Consider the following 18,274-nt stretch of genomic DNA (forward strand, 5'->3'; position numbering starts at 1 on the left):
CATGGCACCAGCTTTGTGGCCAGCGTTCTACGACAGCGTATTATGACCATAGTAGATAAAAAAAGGAGCAAGTTTCTGCCAAACAAAAAACTCAGAAATTGTCTGAGAAATTTTCTAGAAAAAAATTGAGAAATTTCTGAGATTGAAAAATCAAAAATTCACAAAAAAATCTCTGAAATTTTCTACAAAAAATTTTGCAATTTCTGAGTTTCAAGTTGAATAGTTGCAAGAAAAAGAAAAACTCATAAATTTGGAAATTAATCTCAGAAAATTTCAAAAGATTGTGAGAAAGAAAAATTGAGGTTGCTGTCAGAAGTAGCAGATTTTTGACTTTTGGAGCTCAAAAATTTCTCTGCAAATTTCCCAGTTTCAAGTCTATAATTTGCAACAACAAAAAAATAAAATACAAAGTTGAGACTAAGCTCAGAAATTTTAAAGCAAAACCTTGAAAGTATAAAGTGAAACATTTTTAATAAAAATCTACATTTTTTTAGAAAAGTTTTTCTAAACTTTTGGAGCTCAAAAATTTCCTTGCAAGTCTGAGTTTTATGTAAAAAATAGATAAGAAAGACTCAAATTTGGAAATTAATTTCAGAAATTTCTATAGAAAAAAATGTTTTGGTTTCAAGTCAAACATTTCCAAGTAAATGAAATGTTTTAAGTCTAAAAAATTGTATAGAAAACAATCCTTTTTATGGAAATTTTCAGGGATTAATCTCAAATTTTAAAGTTTTTTGGCAGAAATTAGTTTTTTCTATATACAGTGGCCCTGATACTCCATCGTAGTTCTCATTGTCTTTGTGTTTCCTGGTTGCTTTAGTTTTAATCCTGCTGTTCTTGTTGCAAGCACAAAATGTTCTGCAAGTCCGTGCAAAGCCAGAGAACATCTTAGGTGTGAATGTCTGAAGCCTTTGACTGGTCCATCATTTTATTACTCACAAACTTAATGAATGTTTAGATTTCATAGCCATGTACATTTTTTATATGTAAGATAACTTTGTAAATAGCTGTTGATCTTGCAGCATTTTGATGACTTTTTTAGCCGATTTGGTATAATACTTGAAAATTGGTATTTTGTGTACAGTCTCTTTGTGTCAGAGCAGATCGATGCAGTTTGTCATCACTTGTTTGTCCAGGACTCAGAGAATTGAATCTGATATCACTGTACTAGTCTTAAGTTATTGTGATTCAATAAATTTATTAATTTATAACTGAATTGTGTCCATTTGTATTTACAGTCCTGATGTCGCCACGATTCTCAACATTGATTTTTTTTGTCATGTAATATGATCTTGAACAATCCTAAAATAATACAGACCAACCCTAGATTAAAACAGCAAAGACTAAAACAGATTAACAGGTTTAAATGCAATCCACATCCTACGGCAGCTTATTAGCTGCCATCAGGATGTGTCTAGATAAACTTATTGGCTTATCTAGTTTATATACTTTTTATCAACACTACTTTGTAGACTCGTGTTCTTCCAACCCAGAAATGGAATTAGACCAGAAGATACTTAGCAACCCTGAACAGGAGCACCTAGTTTACATACTTTAGATCAACAATTGTTTCACTTTGCTATTCTATTAAAATTATTTGGATCCAAACTCATTAAAAATGTTTTTAATATATTCCTTCCTGCTCAGATGTGTGTTGCATAAAACAAACATTTAGCCTTGAATCATTTGCAGTTTTATTTGGTGTTTGTACAAAAGTGGTGAAATAAAACATATATACAAGACATAATACAACATACTTAAACAAATTTATATAAATTATTAACGAAATAGCTACATTTTCTCAATAAACAACTCTATTCAGTATCGGGATGAAAGTAACTCAATATTCTTGGCATAAAACTTCCATACAAATTGTACAAAATACTGTACAGTTGAACAAAGCTGTGCAAAAACAGCAAACGCTCTCAGAAGCAGAACCTGTCCAGTGCGCATAATGCAACAAAACAGAGAAACATGTAATGAGTTGTTACAAATCGGTTCACAGTCACATAAAAACAACTCGCTAATTATAAGTTGACATAAAAAGAATAAATTAAGAAACCGTTATTTCTTCGTCGTCTGACTCTGAGAAGTCTGAGTGTTTACTGGACATGGAGGGCGAGGAAATGCTGCATCCTGCCGCGCTCATTCTCTCTCTTCTAAACTCCTCGTCCTCCTCTTCTTCCTCTTCGTCCTCAGCGGAGGATTTCTTCCCCACGTCGCTGAGGTCCGGGTGGGGGTTGGATTTGGTGGGAAGGGTCTGCTCTCGGCAGCCGCCGGACGACAGCAGCTCCCGTTCTTTGGAGTTCCTCCACTTCATCCGGCGGTTCTGGAACCAGATTTTCACCTAACAGGGCAAAAAGAGGATGGTGAGCAAAGAAAAAGAAAAAAGAAAGATGGAAATAGCTATGTTTAATGACGACGACTTATTAGCGCTCAGAAAGTTTCTAGAGAAAAATGGAAGATTTCTGCGTTTCAAAAGTTTAAAATTTGCAAGAAAAAAACGTACATTTTTAGATTAATTGCAGAAACTTTCTGGGAAAAACTTTGACATTTCTGATCTCCAAAATATGAAATTTTGTGGAAAAAAAACAACTCAGAAATCTTTTAGATTAATCTCAAATTTTAATTTTTTTCTTGCAAATTATTTAATAAACTTTTCTCAATTGAAAAAAATATAAAATTTGAATTAAAAAACTAGACAATTTTCATTTTTTAGGTTTCCAATATCTCCAAGTTCTTTCTAGAAACTTTCTGAGCTTAAGATAAAAATTTCTGACTTTTTTCTCACAAAATTTTGACAAATTTTTTAAGGAAATTTTTTGTCCGTGTTTTGGGGAAAATTTACTCCTTTTTCTATCTGCACTGACCCTAATAAGCTGCTGTAGCTTTTCCATTTCAAATATGCACAAATGTTTGTCCATATTCTCCTAATATTGAAAAAACACAATTTTAAATAAGATTAAATAAGAAACACAAGTAAAGTCCCGCCTGAATAAGTTTGTTCACACTTAAAGTTGTTAAAAACATGCTGCCCCATCCTCCTCCTACCACTTCCTGTCTTCTTTGTCATTTCCTACAGTAGTAACATCCGGTTGTTGAACATGTGACTTGAGTGATGCAAAAACAAGTGTTTCCATTGCAGTTTTCTGAAATGCACTAATTTCAATATGCCAGAAAAACTTTAGTTTATCTAAATTTGTGTTTCCAGTAAGCATAATTCCAATTCACGCATTTCTATTGTCAATGGAAGAGTACCTAGCACAAGTTGCACACAGTTTTTCTACAGATGTAGTTTTACCTGCGAGTCTTTAAGGCCCAGTTTGGACGCCAGTTTCTTCCTGTCGGGTTTGCTGATGTATTTCTGTTTCTGGAACATTTTCTCCAGAGCTTTGCGCTGAACGTCAGAGAACACGGCCCTCCTCAGCATTCCTCTGCGGGGTTTTCCTCTGGCGGCCAGGGGCCACGAAAAGGTCCCTGGGATGGGAACAACGGAGGATGTTGCTGCAAAACAAAAACGAATACAAAAATTTACAATTTCTTTCAAGAAGTTCATCTCTAAAACCACAGAAACTCTTAAAACCTCTCATAACTTCATGAAATCTCACAATGCAATCAATAATCATGAATAAATGTGAGTTTAACTGGAATTACAAGTTTATCACATGTAAACATCCAAAGTATTACTTTGATATTAGCTGTATAGATTAATGGTTCCATTTGTGTTTATTTATTCCTTCTGCTTGCATCTAAAATCTGAACGTATGTATGAGCACCAATCACTGAATCTATGGTCAGACATTATTCACCGAAATGCAAAAACAAATGAGTGACAGAAATTAGCCAACTCCAGTGTTTATTGATGGCATTAATTTTCTAAAAAAAAAAAAAAAAGTGTTGACAGATTTAGGAGAATGTAGATCTACACAAGACGATTAGGGCCACTTAAGTATTTTTCAAACTTTTGTTTCCTCATAATTCTGACTTCAATATTAATATTGAAGTCAGAATTATGAGAAAAAAGTCAGAATTTGGTGGGGGGGAAAGAATCAGATTTCAGAAAAAAAATTAATTCTGAGAAAAGTCAGAATTCTAGAAAAAAAGTCAGAACTGTGAGTTTAAAGTCCGCATTCTGAGAAAAAAGTCCAAATTCTTTCTTTCTTTTTTTTAAGCACTAATCTTCTTCCATAGAGGCTCATAAACAAATGCTAGATTTCACTCAAAAATGCCACAATCCATTGAATATTTATACATACTTTCATTTAAGTAATTGTATTAAATACATAAAATAATACAGTAAATATATTAAAAACGTGTCAAATTGATTATAGCCTGACTTCACTGTGTTATTTCAGTGTTAATTTAATAATTTCATCATTTATGCTCCACTAAATCATAAATTTTATTTTAACTCTGAGTCATGAAATAGACCCAACAGTTGACAGCAACAACTAAACCAACTGAGTTAAACAAATGAAACATCATAAGCTATTTACATATAATGAATAAAATATGTAATGTTTGCATTGAATTATTCATAACTGCTTTATTATGCAAATAAACATTTAAACGCTTGGACTTTTGAAATGTTTGTCCACATATGAATCAAAACGACGCCTCAGTTTTCAGGGATTTTTTTGGGGTTCTGCGTTTTGAGTGAAATGGCACGAGGTGACTAATTAGCACATTGGTCGGTCCTCGAGCGCATTGGTATGTTAAAGAGGCAGCGCACCCTTAAAGGAGCCCTGCGAGGGCGGATAGAGGAGTTAATAAACCGTGAACGGTAATTGTGTAGTAATGAACTAACGCAGAAAAGACTGTGGACAGGCGGTGAAGGCCATATATTATCGCAACAAAAGGAGATTTACACTTTCAAACTAAACACAACTGCATACCAGAATACTGATGCCCGGCGGGGGGGAAGTGAGGAGTGCGGAGGAACGGGGAATGGTGCGTTTTTTTCTTCTTCTTCTTGTCCTCAAATCATTTTCATTAAATGAACACGAAAAGCTTTTCAGGACGCTGGAGTTGTTTTGTTGAGGCACTGAGCTGAGCCCATGAAAAGACTCCTTCTCCATTATGATTAGTCTGAATGAAAGCGACTTTATAGACTTTTCTAAGGGATTATTCTTTATCTCAACTCGTTCGCTGGCCCGGATAGAGAATACAGGAACGTTTAGGGCGAACTATGCGGGGTGTAGACAGGGAGGAGTTGCGAAGTTGGACGATTTTTTTGGGTGAAATTTGCTTTACGGACGCGGTAGCGTCAGGAACAACAACCCTCTATGTGGTCTTGTGAGAATATTGAAAACGCTCAATAGCGCCTAATAGGGAAATTAGTGCATGACTGGTTGGCCCGCCTGGTAAAAGTCACTCTCCGGGGTGTGTGGGTGGTTCGACCGGTGGGAGCTGACCGAATTGGTCACGGTGCAGCCGGGCTTTGTTGCCACCGGGCCGCTGTGGGAAAACGCAGGCCCGGAGAAATGCCAAGAACGCCCCCCAATGGGAAGCAGGGGGACCATAACCCGCCACCCCGCCTCAAATTTAGAGCGTGACGATTTGGGATAATTGGTTAATTAGGGGGTGGGTGGGTATTCCCTGACAGGGTTCAGAGCCGGCGGTCCCCATTAATGAGACAGTGATTTCTTCTTTTCTGGCTATTTGCCCCCTTTTCTTCTCACATTTTTGTTAAAATATATGACAGGGGTGACAGCAGTTCAGGTTTAAATGCAATTAGCGCAGTGTCCTCATTACAAATGTTCGCAAAACTTTGTAGAGATTCCCCATTCATAAAAACACAATAAACAAGAAACACAATTAAAATCACACCTGAATAAGTTTTTTCACTTTGTAAGTCATTATAAACATCATTCTTCTACTTCCTGTCTTCTCCGTTGTTTCCGTCAGTAGTAACATCCGGTTTTTGTGTGATGTGGAAAAAATGTTTCCATGGCAGCTTTGCAAAATACATTTTACATCGGCATATTAGGGCCCTTTTAGATGAAAAAAATAAGTTAATTTCCACCAGACACTCAGAAATTTTTAGATTAATCTCAGAAATTTTCTAGAAAAAAATTTAAAGTTTCTGAGCTTAAAATTGGAAAAATTGAGGAGAAAAATACATGAAATTTTGAGATTAATCTCTGAAATCTTCTACAAAAAGTGGAAATTTCTCAGCGCCAAAAGTTAAAAAACTTGAGAGTAAAAGCTCAGAAATTTTGAGATTAATCTCAGATGTTTTTTAGAAAAACATGTCAGTTTTTAATCTCCAAATGTCAAAAATATGCGAGAAAAAAACTCATGTCTTGAGATTAATCTCAGAAATTTTCTATCAAAATGCAACTTTCTGGAACTCTAATTCCAGAAAGTTGCAAATTTACAATAAAAAACTGAGAAATGTTCTAGAAAAAACGTGAACATTCCTGAGTTTAAAAAGTCAAAAAGTGTTCTACTTTTGAGAATTTTATGAGTTTCAACAGTGGAAAATATCTGACTTTTGAAACTGAAATTTCCACGTTTTTTCTAGAAAATATATGACACAATTTTGAGTTTTTTGGCGGAAGTTACTCATTTTTCCTATCTACAATGGCCCTAATTCATCCTAATTGCCGAAAAACCACATTATGCTAGCTCAAAAACTTTATTTAATCAAGTTTTCCAAATTGGCGCATTTTCCTTACGCAATTTTATTTTCGTAACTCCAACTTGCGCGACTATATGATCAACGTAAACGCATGCCTACCTGGTAAATATGGCGTCCTAAATATGGGGTGGAAGGTTCCGTCAAAGCAGGGGACAGGGAAGGTCTTGGAGTGGAGACTGTGGATTGCTGGAGGTGAGGATGCTGCTGAGGAAACGTGACGTGTTAGAAAATGATTTCTGCGTCAAATAAAAAAAGCCACCAGTTCAAATTTATGCGCTCTCTTTCTACTCACCTGTCTTTGGTGACGGAGCCAGGATCGCGCTCACTCCAAACTTGAGGAAACTTGGATCCTTTGAGGTTTTGGGCGAGCAGGAGTCGCGCGTCACCGCGGAGGCTCCGTTATAGGACGCGACGGGCAACGAGGCGCCGACCGGCGGGGCAGTTCGGGTTATGAAGGCGGTGGGTCGGCTTATCCGCAGCAGGTCCTCTACCAAGAAGCTGGAGTGAGCCGGGAAGGCGGACGGCAGAGCCGCGGCAGGTCGGTACAGCCCCGGGTAAAGAGCGGGAGGCGCTAGGACACTTGGGATCATCATAATCCCGGCGTTAGGGCGGAAAAATAAAAATGTTTAAGTTTGGAATCAGAAATACTCCGTGAATCAGTCCTGCGAACTGTTCTGGCTTCGTCACTCTAGGGAGAGGAGTTTTATAGCTGGCTGCTCCCCCTCAGCCCTCCTCTGGGAGCGGAGAGCCCCAACAATGGAGCGCAACAAAGTTCTCCACATGGGTCGCTTTCATGGCCGCTGATTGGCCACAGCGCGCAATTTATGATTGCATGAGTCTTCATAATCAAGCAATGGAGAAAGTAAAGCGCACAAAGGAGGGGCAGTCATCAATTCTCCATGTTGGCCACTTTCCTTTGAGTTTGTTTTGTTTGGCAAAGGCAAGAGAAGTAATGTATAAAACAAGATTGTGAATTATCCTTTTCTCTGCACGTTTTAAACATGAATAACGTTCAAATGAAATGGTTACACTGCAAAAACAGAACATCTTACCAAGTATTGTTACAGTGCAAATATGTTAGTACACTGGGAATAAGACAAAACTAACTTAAAAGTAACTTTTCAGTTAAAGCAGATTGTTTAAGTGAATAATTTCTATATTGATGAAAAAAATTCCAGTTGCAATGGAAGATTATTTCACTTATAACATGGAAAAAATGTCTTTGACTCAAAAAATTAGTTTGACCTTGTATGCAGAGTTAATTGTTCATTAAAATCAGACAAAAACAGAGTCTGAGGAAACACTGCAAAAACATCAAATTAAGTCCAAATATCTTAGCACTGTTAAATTAAACTCACAAGTAACTTTTCAGAAGGATATTGGAGCTTATTTTAAGTAAATGATTTACTTATACCATGAGACACTTTCTCACTAATCTACTTCTAAAATTAATATTAAACAAAGCTCCAGTTTCTTGTTGAAAAGTTTCTTTTAAGTTAATTTAGTGTTATTTTTATAGAGCACCAAAACTACTTGGTAAGATTTAGTGTTTTTGCAGTGCGCAAAATACCCAAATAAACCCACCCGCCCCCGTTCCTGGCAACATCTCTCATGTAAATCAGCTTTAGGGTTTCATGGGATTCTAAACACTCAATCTGCCTCTCGTCATGGAATAATGTCTTAAACGGATTTCTGCTATCAAAACGCTTTAACAGATGTGTTAAATATCACTCATTTCGCGCGGCCGCGGCTCCGCAGCGCGCATGGAGAAGTGTGCGGGCCGGACCGTGGACTCATGATCCTGTTAACCATGAACGAACTGTCACCCTCAGCTGCGGAGGAGGCGCCCCACGGAAAAAAAAAAGAAAAAAAAAAGCACAGTGGTATTAAAAAAACAGAAAGAAAAGAGAAGATTTATTTCTAAAGACGGTTTTGTTCTGCTATTTTAACCAACTGAATAAAAGTGCATCTGTGATTTGATTTAAAATGCATTCATATGAGCGCACACTGAGACCCCCATATACAACTCCTATTAAAGCCGGTTAGTCGTGTTCCGTCAACTTTTCTCATAAAGTTATATATATAAAAAACTCGTTAAAGTTTAAGTAAACTAAATTAAACTTGGAAATATTTTAATATTCCTAAAATAATCGATCATGTATTTTTTCTAGCTTAAAAAGTGATTATGACCCTAAAAGAAATCCCCCCTCCACCCCCCAAAGTTCTGCAATTATTATTATTTTTTTGCTCGTTGAAATATTATTTTTGGCCCTAAATGTTTTGATAAGTTTGTGCTCTTATAGTTTAAAAGAAAAACAACTCAATATTTATTTTCATGTGAATAAATTCAATGAATCAGCAAATAAACTTTTTTTATTTTTTGCAAAACAAAAGAGTAAATTTGACCCTAAGAAAAACTTTGGGCCACAAAAATGTATTCACTTTGTTTTTATTTATTTGCTTGTTGAAATATGTTTTCTATTATTTTCTTTGGCCATAACTGTGTTAATAAATTTGCGCTCTTATCACATGTTTATTTGTATGTGAATAAATTCAATGAATGAGCAAATTAATATTCAGTTGTTTCCTGATGGCTGTTTTCCGATTGCCGCAAACGCATCACTTCAGTATAAATAACAATACATCAACATAATATGTAACTGACCGCAATCCGATAATTAAAAGGGAACGCCTCCGTGAAATGAGCCCTCAGAGTCAACGCTTATCAGAGGTGCGCCGATTTCTTTTTCCTTTTTTATGCGCGCAGTACGCACTTAGCGCGCAATTGGCGCAGCGCAGCTACATCTTCAATGAGTAACGAGGCCTTCAAAGGTTTTTTATGAGCCCGTATTCCTTTACTTGGCAGGACGAAATCCGTCTTTTGTGAGCGGTAAGCAGATGGTTACCAGGAAGCAGGGGCTGCTCCGCCTGACCGAGACTAATTTCTACGAGCTTTGCAAGCTTGCCACGTCCCCCGCTTCTTTACCAGGCCGAGTAAAAAACAGCTGGCTGCGGATGAATTAAGGCCATTAAAAGCACATCTTTGGAATAAAACCTCCAACAGTAACTACAACCACCCCTCCCTTCAACGCTTATCACCTTTAAATGGTTATCATGCGTTTAAGTCTCTTTATCATCCAATTGGTATTAAGTTACCATCTGGTAACTGATGCGCATCTGAATATTTGTTTTATTTTTTGCACTTTTTACCAATATGATCTGAAATATATTCACATTCATGTTAGAAAGTGAAATATGTCGCGTGATTTAACTATGTTTATTATTATTGGTGTTCCGCGTCATTTTGCGGGACACATGGCATGAATAATCAGGTGAGCCAAAAATGGTACTCAAATAAAAGTCTAAGAAATTACTCAGGTAAGAGTAACAAAATTGTTTGATAAAAAGTCTACTGGGTAACTGATCAAACTATCAAGCATTTAATAGTTAAAAAATACACAATCAGACGGGCCAACATATGAAATTAAGAGGAATTTTGTGTGTTTTATGGACGAAAAATGGCAAAATATTTTTCTCCAAAATCAGTTTCTTTCTATAAAAAAAACTTGTAAAACTTTAACAAAAACTGCAGGTGTGTGTCTGTGTCTGGTGATTTCGTGGTTAAAACATGTTTGTTTTTCATTCAGTGAAGTTAGAGAGTACAGAAATTTTACTCAAGAGCAAAAAGTACAAAGTAGTAAGAAAATCTCCTAAAAGTAATTATTTTTCTAAAGTTACTCAAGTAAACATAATTGAGTAAATGCAACTAGTTACTACCGAACTCAACTCAACTAATTATAAATGCATAGAAAGCGTCAAGAATACCTAGAAACATTTACGTCACTGAATATTCGCCCGTTTTCATTTTATTTTTCGTGTTTTCCCAACATCGTTTTACCAAACAGATGAACTTAACCATTGTTTTGCCTCCCTTTCTGCTTCCCTAAGTGAAAGGGGATTGAGTAAATATGTTATCCATGCATGAGAGGCTCTCAATGGGCCGTCGCTTTGTGCGGCGGGTCCGACAGGTGGTTGACTGTTTATTATTCCCTCATTATTTATCAATGACGTGGGCGCATCAAGGGAAGGAAACTCCCAGCTCTTTCACGTCAGGGGTGAACAGATTGTGCTGACTGGTCGCGGCGCCGGTCAGCAGTCCGTCAGTCCGAGATCCACCCAGAGCAGAGCCAAGGTTGCATAATTCACCAGCAGGGATCCTCCTTGGTTTCCTCTACATGTGATCATTTATAAATTCAGCTGTCAACACGTCTCGTTTTGTAGTGAGCTTATATGACAGCGTGTTCTGCTTGACAATCATATTAGTTATTTTTATTTTTATTTTTTTACAAAATAATAAGGAATATTACTTTATATTTTGGGTACTTATCTACCGTCTCTTTAAAACATTCATTTTGGACCATTTTTCCAAATTACTTTCGGTCCCATAAAGCTAATTGTGTGCTGAACATTTTAACGGGCAATATGTATACAAAGAAGTGATTTAAATTAGGAAACAACTTTCATGTAACATTGTGATAAATCTTTTTTTTATATTAAAATTTTTTAAAAATTTTTGTGTTGTACTTGTTAAGTTGGGATCAGGGACAGGGCCAGATTTAGAAGAGTGTGGGCCCTGGGCTGCGCTGGAGACTGCTAAATTCTAAGGAAGAAGTCAGATTTGTTTTTGTTTGGTGTCCCTAACCCTCTTCTGTTGAAATCTGCTTTCATTTGATTGATAAAATCTTATTTAAGCATACAATGGTTACATATAAAACTTCATGTCGGGCCAGATTTGGCCCGCGGGCCTTGAGTTTAACACAAGTGCTCTAGGAGCTAAACAAAAATACTTGGTAAGATTCTGTGTTTTTGCAGTGTATTGGAGCGTCGCGTCTCAGACTAAGCTGTAGCGAGTTCTTGCTCCTGCCATGTGTGGTTAACCAAACATCTATTTCATTGGACTCAGTTCGTGACCGGGCCTCACCTCAGCAGCGGCTCCCACTCGGGGCGTTTTGGCCGCTGCTTCACCTCGCCGCTCCAGGGCCCTGCAGCATCTGCCACAAAGCGGTGAAAAAGCTCCACCCGACACTGAGCGAATTAGTGATGCCATAAGATTCAGAAGGACAGTGACAAGCATTAAATCGATATTAACTTTGTATTAAACATGGGGGCCCTCCTTCATCCCCAAATGGACCGAAGCCACGTCGGTGCACAAAGCGCTCTGTATGAGCTCTGCGCTGCACCTGTTCCTTCTCGCTTTGGTCATGGGAGTTCAACTTCTTAGTTTCACCCCAGGCTCCTTTCTTGTCCGACTGAATTCTTTCAGTTCAGCTTTTGTTGCCGTTTTTGCGCCTCATCCTCACGCCTCCAGGTTTACAACTCATAAAAATCACATTACGGAGACCGTGCATTTCACATTTCCAGGAACTTCTGAATCACCGGTTCCACTCTCGCCGCAGAGTTTTTGCTCCAGACGCTCACCTCCCCTTTAGGATGCTCATTTATTAGCAGTATGGATGTCGAGTGGTGTTCTAATCCTCTTATAGCACATGTTGGTACAGTTTGCATATCGTTTTCTAATCTTGGAGAAAGGCCACAACCTTTTCTATTCACAGTGAATCCCCATCCTCTTTCAGCACAGCCACAGCCTTAACATTAGCATAATCTGACAACCGATGCCATTGTCTATGACCTTGTATGCAAAGTTAATTGCTCATTAATACCAGACAAAAACAGAGGGGTGCAGAGGAAACAGTGGTCCTGTACACTGCAAAAACAAAAAATCGAAAGTATTTTTGGTCCAGTTTCTAATGCAAATATATTAGTACACTTAAAATTAGGCAAAACTACAAGTAGCTTTTCAGATAGACATAGGAGTTTGTTTTAAGTAAAGAATTCCTTAAAATTAATAAAGTTCTGGTTTCACTTATGACACCAGAAAATGTTTTGTTATAACTTAAATAGTCTGCCAGTGGAACTAGAACTTTTTCATCAATTTTAAGGAATTATTGACTTAAACAAGCTCTTTTATTTATCTTAAAAATTACTTCGAATTAGCTTTGTCTTATTTCATGTGTAATGAGACATTTGCATAACAAACTAGGCAAAAATACTGTATAAAATGTTTTTATAGACTTGGCACAATAAATAAATTAATCACACAATAGATTAAAACAAGCTCAATAATTTTCATTTGCACGATTTATAATTTTTATAGAAAATTGTAACAAACTGAGGCAAAATTATACAACCAAACACCTTTCAAAAGCAGAAGTGGCGCCTCCTGTATAAACAACAATAATGCAGCAAGTGGACAAGAGTTTTGTTAAATCAACAACAAAACTCTTGTCTTTTCCAGCAGCCATTGTACAGCGGTAAAATTAGCTGAAAAAACATCCTCAATGCAAAAACAGAAAATCTAACCAAGTATTTTCTTTGTCTTTCAATCAAAAACTGGATGAAAAAAGTCTCCAGTCTGGTTAGTTTTTCTCAACTAGACCATTTTTTGAAGAACCATTCCATTTACAGAGCCTCCATCACTCATTTTGTTATTTGTTGTTTTGTTTATTCATTTTGGATATTTATCTTGTCTTCCATTCACTAGAATTAAAAAAATATATATTGTGCTTTAAGAACAATAAATTTTTGTGGTACAAATGGTACAAAAAAAAAAAGTAATTTATCGTCCAGAATTAATTTATTTGCAGTTAAATCCTTGTTTTAGACTGGAAAGGCAGGCATTAAACTTTATCTGAGATGGTCAGCTTATTTAGTGGATTCTGATTTCTAACAACAATACTTAAAATATCAAATCAGCTGTTGGAGTTGCTGCCATTTAACCAATCGCTCCAGGTTAAGCAATAATCTGGTACCGATATTTAAAAATTCCCTGTTCTTACCCCCTTACCCCCCCTAAGGGTTGCACACACTCCTTCAAAAGTATATGCAATTTGTCACAGTGGCTCAGTGTTAATCAATTGCAAATGTATTTCTCTGCTGGTCTAATCTCATCTCTACATTAGTTTCACGGATCTGGGGCGATTTGCCCCCGATCTTTTGCCCCCCGCCCCTCAGCACCTGGCAGTCTTTTTTTGATAGCGTCATGTAAACACTTACTGCTGCTGAGGACCCAAGCGCCGCTGCTCTGCACCGACATGACGGCCAGGCTGTGTGGTTGTCAACCCCGGTTTAGCTTAAGAGCCCTTTTGTGACATTTTGACCTGACCTGCAGAACCACAATATAGACATAGATGCCAATATCTATTGCTGATAAGACATAAGCAAACTTCAATGTTAAATAAAATATTGTTGTCTCCATCAGTGCACAAACTATTTGCACTTCAAATACAAAAACAAGTCATGCAGTGCAAAAATGCTTTAAAATTTATTTAAAAAGTACTAGCTCCACTTGTAGATTATTTCACTTATAACATGGGAAAAATTTCCTGTATTCGTGAGGGAGTTCAGAGGACAGTGGTCCTTTACACTGCAAAAACATAAAATCTTAAGTATTTATGGTCTAGTTTCTAGCTCAAATATCTTAGTACACTCAAAATAATACAAAACTAACTTACAAGTAACTTTTCTGCAAGATATAGGAGCATAATTTCAGTCAATACTTAATATTGATGAAAATTTGCTAGTTCAACTGGCAGATTATTTCACTTAAATATAAGAAAATGTCTTATCAATGACATAATCTGTCAATGGAATTAGTATCTTTTCATCAATATAAAGGAAATATTTACACACAACAAGCTTCTATACTTTGTTGAAAATTTACTTGCAAGTTAGTTTTTGTGTACTAAGATATTTGCACTAGAAAGTAGACCAAAAAAAAGATTTGGTGTTTTGGGGGTGCGAGAGGTCCCGGGTTCAACTCCCGGACGAGCCCCAAATTTGTTATGGTCTGGCTGTAGAACCATAACTTAAAATTAGATTTATTTAACAAAAACGGTGGCTGGCTGGAGAAGTGAGGGCAAGGAGAGGAAGAAAGGGGAGAGAGTGACAAAAAGAGAGAGACAGTGGTGCATCTTAAGCTGGATCTCGGAGACACCGGCCAACTGCCTCCATTTCCAATCAGCACCAATTAGGAGTTCTGAAACAAAGATGTTATAGAGATCCAGAGGAAAGGCATTGGGCCATAACACAGTGCATCGGTTGTTTTAGGCCATCTTATCATTTTAAATCCAAATGAGCCACCGTTGGCCACACGCTTCCCAAACTTAACATTTACACTCATACATGAAAATAACTGCAAACACAAATATACAACCGTACTGCTTTGAAAAGCAAAAGTGGAGCCTGCTGTACAACCAACAAGAATGCAGGACTAAGTGGTTTCTGGATTGTAAGTCAACAACAAAAATACTTGTCTTCTCCAGGAGCCCCTGTAAACCAAAAAAATAAAAAGAAAAAGGAAAACATGTTACCAAATGTGCTGGAGCTCTGCTTGGGTTGCTAGATAATAGGCTGGGCTTCACTGGGGTTGCTAGGTAACTGTCAGTGTCTGCTGATTTGTGGCGTTACATTAAGGAAGTTTTTGAAACTCCCCATTTTCCAGACACCAGAAAAAAATGGCTGGATGCTGGGTGAGCTTGGGCTGTTTTTAGAAGCAGTAGAAACCAAAATGGAAGTACAAAAAATGTGCAAAATGGTAATTTTGCATAATATGTGCCCTTTATTTCTAGTTTAATTCATCTAATTCTTCACGTTAACTTTTAAGTTGTGCTTAAGGCAGTCGGAGTTCGCCGTCTTCCACGGCTGCAGCGCAGAGGAAGTGCGCAAGTATGTTTGGGAGGGCCAGCTGAAGAAGACAGTGGAGTAGAAGGTGGTGTGAATGGAGAAAGAAAAAGCTTGGGTGGAGGAGGGGATGCTTGACGGACTTCACTGCCTGTTGGCCCTGCAGCATTGATGCCGTGTTGGCCATATAATCGGATTGCCAGTGGGTGAAAGTGAACCCGGGTGCTTATGTCAGTTTGCGTCTCGTCAAGCTGAATAATACGCATGGCCAGGGAGTGAAGCGGACGCTTGCCATTGAGGGCTCCCACTACTTGCGGCTAAGCATTTCTTAAAGAGAGAAAAAGCCTCATTGGATTCATATATAATTCTCACTCAAGCGTTTTGATTCATTTGCATAACAGGAGGGGGGGACTAGTGATCTTTTTCAGTGCCGCTGCTGCTGCTGCTGCACAAGTGTGTGTATCTGTGTGTGTGTTTATATTAACAAGTGTGGACCTGGACCATACACTTGGCCTCTCATGATTAATTAAAAACCCAACAAGAAAACATGTAAACATTAGGCTTTTCTGGCTAATTTCTTTGGTTAGTTGAAGAACTACTTGCAAAATTAGCCCGCCTAAAAGGAACACAAAGTCTTACCTAACATTTTTGGTCTAGTTTAGTGCAAATATGCTAGTACACTGGAAATAAGGAGAAGGATATAGGAGCCAGTTTTAAGTAAATAATTCCTTAATGTTCAGGAAAAAGCTCCACTTGTAGCTACTAATTCTTTATCAATATTAAGGAATTATCAACAGGCTCCAACATCTTGCTGAAAAGTAACTTATAAGTTATTACATTTGAACTAAGACAAAACTAGCACATTTTTAATAGGAACTAGAAAAAATTAAATTTTGCAGTGTGCAGAGTTAAAACACAACATGTCACCTTATTTTTGAAGTCTTTACATAGAAAATATCTACTCTTTCTCTCTCCAGTTTTTTAATCTGTCTGACTGCTAAGTTTGAGCTTAGATAACATAAAACTGGTTTAAACATTTTCACCCCAGATATTTGAATTAATAATATTCTAAGAATGTCTTGCATTAATGCAAGAAGGATTCTTCATAAAATCAAGGAAACTATGGAACAACCCTGACCATCGTCTTCATGAGACTTGCTTCAATCAGAGGCTTCTTCAGATTCTCTGTAATACAGACTGCTACAGGATATCTTTCCTGCCAACAGTCATCTCTACCTGCAATAACTCTTTGAAATATTTGAATTTATGAGTTAAAGCAACTTTTATTGTCACATTTGGGATTAATAAGGTATTTTTGAATTTGGATTTGTCATCCAAAAGACTTGGCTGTTTCATACCTAAACATGGACGTATTGAACTGTATTTGAATTTTACAACTTGTTAACTTATTTTAGGAAAAGAAACTAACTGGCAAAGAAAATGTGAAAGTTTGCCTTAACACCAGCTATGGCAACATACAGCTCTGGAAAAAATGAAGAGGCCACTAAAAAAAATGATCAGTTTCTCTGATTTCACTCTTTATAGATGTATGTTTGAGTAAAAGGAACATTGTACTTTTATTCTATGAACTACTGACAAGATGCCTCAGATATTTAGTATTTATTTGCAGAAAAAGAGAAATTGTCAAAATAACAAAAAAGATGCAGAGCTTCCAGACCTCAAATAATGCAAAGAAAACAAGTTCATATTCATCTAGAAACAACAATACTAATGTTTTAACTCAGGAAGAGTTCAGAAATCAATATTTGGCTGAATAAGCAGGAGGTTTTCAATGGGGTTCAGTGCAGTGGTCTGTTAATTTATATCACATCTTCTACATACATTTACGTAGAAGATGAGAGAAATGAATGTGTTATTATTGCACCGTGCATTTTTCTCTACCATTGACTGAGGATTGCATATGTTGTCTTGGAAAGTTTTTAAAATGCCATAAGCTGCGTGGCTCTGTGTGCCGCTGAGGTTCTCCCCGACCCGGATGCGCACCATCAGTCGGTCCATTTAACCTGTTGAAACTCTGTGAGGCATGATGACCATCGGGGCGGTCTGGATTACTGCCGGGGACAGACAGCAGCGATTTGGTCTGACTGACTTTCCAAACAACCAGATTCAACCCCCCGAACCTCCAAACTCCTGCTTCTCAAAGTCACTTTGGAGCTGCTGGCCTGTGCTGCGGCCTAAAACTGATCCCATCACTGCTGTATGGGGATCTAATAAGCTGTAGGTGAGCTGACCTCTGACCCCGCAGGTCCCAGCTCCCCCTTCTGCTTGTCAGCTCTGTAAACCATCACTCAACCATTTCTTTCACATCAACTGTGTCCCATTCCTGCTTTCTTTTTTCTCCATGCCTGGCCTCCCTTTGGTTTGCCTGCCATGTTGGGCTCAAATGTTTCAGCTTAGCAGAGAAGTTTATCCAGATTAGAGAAACTTCTGTCCCCTCGCTTTGCTCTTATTCTCAAAGCAATCAAATATTATGACTGGAATACGATTTTCATAATGAAGGTATGACCTGGCTGTGTAATTATTTCAAAGACAGGTTATGCTATACTAAGAAAATAAAATGATATAAAATTACAAGAATAAAGTTGTAATATTAAAAGAAAACATTTTTTATTGACTTTATTCTCCTATCATTTTGACTTTATATTCATAACATGACTGTCTCATTTTATGACTATTCTCATAATATTATGACTTTATTCTCCTAATATGATTTTATTCTTATATTATGACTATTCTCATATTAATTCAACTTCATTCTCATGCAACTTTATTCTTGTACTAATCCTGAAATATTTAAACTTTTTTTGTATTATTTTAAAATCAAATCAAAAATGCGCAAACTCATTAAAAGATGTACTAGGATCTCTGAGT

The 18,274-nt window shown here is 37.2% G+C and overlaps 1 protein-coding gene across 2 annotated transcripts; it reads right to left on the bottom strand.

Annotated features, from left to right (window-relative positions):
- Positions 1–1,681: 1,681 nt before the first annotated feature.
- Positions 1,682–7,305, bottom strand: dbx1a (developing brain homeobox 1a). Of its 2 annotated transcripts, none has more exons than XM_032559919.1 (4): positions 6,936–7,305; positions 6,743–6,844; positions 3,302–3,504; positions 1,682–2,347 (listed from the first exon to the last, which is right to left on the bottom strand). In XM_032559919.1, the coding sequence occupies exons 1-4, from the start codon at positions 7,234–7,236 to the stop codon at positions 2,054–2,056; spliced, it is 900 nt and encodes a 299-aa protein (XP_032415810.1). In that variant the 5' UTR covers positions 7,237–7,305; the 3' UTR covers positions 1,682–2,053. The 2 variants fall into 2 exon arrangements, with proteins under 2 accessions (XP_032415810.1, XP_032415809.1); XM_032559918.1 differs by having other exon boundaries at positions 6,743–6,847.
- Between the last annotated feature and the right edge of the window lie 10,969 nt (positions 7,306–18,274).

Source organism: Xiphophorus hellerii, chromosome 4 (genome assembly GCF_003331165.1).
Source record: "Xiphophorus hellerii strain 12219 chromosome 4, Xiphophorus_hellerii-4.1, whole genome shotgun sequence".
Classification (NCBI taxonomy): Eukaryota; Metazoa; Chordata; class Actinopteri; order Cyprinodontiformes; family Poeciliidae; genus Xiphophorus; species Xiphophorus hellerii.